The sequence below is a fragment of the Bison bison genome, unplaced genomic scaffold (genome assembly GCF_000754665.1).
Source record: "Bison bison bison isolate TAMUID 2011002044 unplaced genomic scaffold, Bison_UMD1.0 scf7180017857558, whole genome shotgun sequence".
Taxonomy (NCBI): Eukaryota; Metazoa; Chordata; class Mammalia; order Artiodactyla; family Bovidae; genus Bison; species Bison bison.
The window spans coordinates 14,867-18,947 of record NW_011488131.1 but is presented as its reverse complement, the minus strand read 5'-3'; the positions used below and the strand labels follow the sequence as shown (position 1 = coordinate 18,947).

Genomic DNA, 4,081 nt, shown 5'->3' with positions numbered 1-4,081 from the left:
CTGATGTAGTACCAAGAGCTAAATAATAATTAACAAGAATTGTGATAGCTGTTACTTCTTTTGATTTCAGAGTGATGACAGATACTATTTTAGGCAATTCACATGGATTAGTGTATTTAGCCCTTAAAACCTCTATGATGTTACTGCCATTATTATCCCCAAATAATAATGAAGTTATTATTAGTATTATTAAATACTACTACTCATAATAATGCAGATACTGTCGTACAGTGATGTTAAATAATCTGCTTGAGACCACAATGGCTGTTCTCTTCTCCAGAGGATCTTACTGACCCAGGGATCAGACCTGGATCTCTTGCATTGCAGGAAGATTCTTTACATCTGAGCCACCAGGGAAGCCCAACAGTGGCAGTGGTAGTAGTCTAATCCAAAGCCCCAAGCCATTTCCAAACCTATAAGCTTTTCCACACGTTTCTGAAGCTCAGGCGTTTCCCCTAAACTTTGCAGATGCTGCTGACACTTCTGTTTAGACACCCACTCTCACAACAGGGCCCCTTTTGTGTTGCTTGGGAATCACTTGAACTGTCAGCCTCTCTCTTCTGTGAGCTCCTTAGGGACCTTGTCTGCCCCTGAGGCATCTCTGAAGTCCCAGTTCCAGCCCAGGAAGACCCTTAGAGGTTTATTGAATGAGTTCTTCTGCAGTTGCAGGTTAAACTATAGTTTAGAGGGTAAAGGGATCTGGTGGTTGGGTTACCAGTAGCAGTGTGGACACGGTTGAAGAGAGAATTCAAAGAGGGATCATAAAAGTGTTTGTTTTTATTATTATCACATTTAAACAGCATTTATAGCCTTAGAAAGTTCTTTCACTTAGCTTGTTTTACAGTTATTGTTCACTGATGCATAAATAAGGGAGCTGATTATATAGTTATCGTTCACAGTTTTATAAACAAGAGCTGAATGAAGGTTGGCTTTAAGATCGCTGGTCAGCGACACACCCTGACACAAGTAGAATTGGTACAGGAACCACCTCACCTAATTCCACATGAAATGTTCTTGCCGAGGTAGGACAGGATGCAACATCTGGCACCACCTTCTTGGCTGTCTGCGTGAATTTATGTGAACCATTCTCTCTTCTCCTTTCCCTATATTCATCTCTCCCACACCATTTGCCAGCAGCGTTTTGTCCCCTCTGCACATTGTTCCATTTGCTCTCCCCGCAGCTGTCAACCATCTTATCTTCAATCCCTTAGATTTTATAGAAGCCCCTCCTCATTTTCACAGACCTCATGGATCGTTAGAATGCTCTACTTTCCCAAATCTTCCGTGTACCACACTCCTGCTCACTTGGAGATTTCTCTTGGTGAGGGTGTCAGTCTGGAAAAAGCATGAAAACAAGCGTTCTAATCCTGGAAACGCCCTTCATTTAGACCATTCCATTTCCTTCTAACTTCCTAGATTCTTCGTAATTTAGGTACAGGTAATATAATGATCCCCCAGACTTGTTGAGGACGTTAATTAAGGTACTGCACAAGAAAACACTTTGTAAGCTCTAAAGCACTTGAGAAATGGATACTGATTGTATGTGACTTTCACGTTAAAAAGGTGATGCCCAAGAAGCCTGTAAAGGGAAAAAAACGTTCGAAGATAGTACCAGGAACATCAGGCCCAGAGCAGGCTCAGAGACAGCTGCGCTCCCAGGCAAAAGCAAGTATCTCTGCTCAGCAGAGTAAGAAAACAGCAGGTAAGAGAAACCACTTTTCTTACTTGTTTGGGAACAACTCCTCTGTCTTCCCTGGCCATGTTCAAGTGAATGGGTTAGCCATGGGAGATGGATCCTGGACAGGCCTAGGGCCAGGCTGGGCTGAGAGCTTGCTCAGCTCCAGCTGAAACATTTGAGCTGACTTCCAGGGTCCTCATTGCTGGGGCCTGGGTTTGATCCCTGATCAAGGAACTAAGATCCCACAAACCACTTGGCATGGCCAAATTTGTTTTAAAAACGTGTAACTTACAGAATCACAGATCTGAGTTGTCATCCATATGAAAGCCATGTAACTGGGGGCAAGCCTTTCAAATTCTCTGAGCTCCAGATTCCTAGTCCATAAAATGGAAATAAAGAATCCAAGTTCACAGGCTGTTCAAAGGTGTTCAATTCAAGGGACTTCCCTGGCAGTCCAGTGGTTAAGACTGCACCTACTCTGCAGGGAGCATGGATTCAATCCCTGGTGGGGGAACTCAGGTCATTCCATCTGTGATAACTTGGGAACACATCTTACTCAGAGTTTTATCCCCACCCTCAGCTCAATGCCTGACACACGATATGCCTTTAATATCTGCTGAGTGAAAGACGGTCGGAATAAATGTGGTAAGTAATCTGAATTACTTACTGGTGAAAGGAGCCAGAAGCTAAAACTCTAACTGCTGTTTGGTGTGTATTGGTGTGGGTCTAACCTCTCAGCCTCTTTGAGCCAGAAAGTGTGCAAAACAGACTGTGTAGAAGTCCTGTGGACACCTGGGGAGGGAGGAGGCATCTCCTTATCTCACAAAACAGGACCCGACACTCCCTAACCCACCCAACACCCATGTACCAACTCTTCTCCAGGATCCAAGAAAAAGAAGGTTTCTGCCATCAGACTGCGAGAAAGAAAACCGGTTGCCTACGAAGAGATCAGTGATCCTGAGGAAGAATCCAATGGAAACACGGTTGATGTGTGGGCCAACAGACGGCAAAAAAGAGAACCAGTTGCCCAAGAAGAGATCAGCGATCACGAGGAAGAATCCAATAGAAACACAGTTAATGTTTGGGCCAACAGACTGCGAAAAAGAAAACCAGTGGCCTATGAAGAGATCAGTGATCCCGAGGAAGAGGAAGATGAAGATGACTAAATCTGTAAGTAACCTTTCTCTCCATCCCCACATCCCCACAAAAGGCACTGTTCTCTTATGTTAGTTGTATCCTGTCTTGTCACTTGTTCCTTTCTCCCAGTCCCTTGGGGGTGCAGCTCTGAGGCTAAATGAGAAGGATTCCCATGCTTTTTCTACTTCCTGCTCTGTATATCCAGAGATCTTCCCTCCCCAGGATGCTGTGGGCTCCCAAACTCCAGGTCAGCTTCTAGCATGTAGGCGACACATTCCTCTAGCCGAAAACCTCACTGGACAGTTGACAGAGTTGCTGCAGCCTGAACACAAGGTTGGTCTTCAGGAGCAGTGAGAGGTGCACATAGGTGCACATCCTGCACAAGGCAGGATGGAATGGGAGTGCACAGGGGCCATGCAGGTCAAAATGAGGAGCTGAATAGTAATTTATCAGTCAGTGGGAGCTCGTTGTCATTTATTTTCCTTCTCTTTCCTTGCCTCAGCCTCACGGATGTGACAAGTGCCCAAGATAAGAAGCAGAACTTGGTGGCTGTTCATGAACATGGCACGGCTATGAATTCCTAGCACATGAAATAAACAGTTCACAACAGTTAAACATGATTTTCCTTACTATGTGCCAAGCATTATTAGTTATTAAAGTTGTGTTAATGAGCAAGACATATACCTGCCGTGTGTTTCTGTCTGTGTATCCATGCCTCTAGGGCTTCCCAGGTGGTGCTAGTGGTAAAGAACCTGCCTGCCAATGCAGGAGGCAAGAGACGCAGGTTTGATCCCTGGGTCAGGGCAATCCCCTGGAGGAGGGCATTGGCAACCCACTCCAGTATTCTTGCCTAGAAAATCTGATGGACAGAGGAGTCTGGAAGGCTACATACAGTTCATGGGATCGCACAAAGTTGGACACGACTGAAGTGACTTAGCATGCACACACATCCATGCCGCTGCCTTAAAAATAAACAAATATTGTCAGATATTCTTTGTACAGAACAGCACTAACCTCCCCCTCTCCAGATGTAACTACTGAGGGCAGTTCTGTGTGTTTTACTGTGAACGTTTTTCTCTGTATTTACACACATCCACAGGGTACCCGTATGAGCATCTCTCACCTGCTTTTCCTCTTTAGCAGCATGTCCTGAACAAGTCTGTCTCACTCTGTTTCCTGTTCCGCACATGCTCCAAACCTCCATTATTCATTCACTCAGCGTCGGTCACTGACAGTAAACATTTACAAGTTTTTCCCAGTTGTTTG

At 44.9% G+C, this 4,081-nt stretch overlaps 1 protein-coding gene across 1 annotated transcript in view; it reads left to right on the top strand.

The window, feature by feature from the left end:
* LOC105003610 (protein SSX2-like) overlaps positions 1 to 2,844 on the top strand; it is a gene marked incomplete at its 5' end in the record, with an annotated part of 9,319 nt that extends 6,475 nt beyond the window's left edge. The window contains one exon of the mRNA XM_010860882.1: positions 2,561 to 2,844. Coding sequence (XP_010859184.1) covers positions 2,561 to 2,844 — 284 coding nt within the window. The remainder of the gene's footprint in view (positions 1 to 2,560) is intronic.
* Positions 2,845 to 4,081: the final 1,237 nt, after the last annotated feature.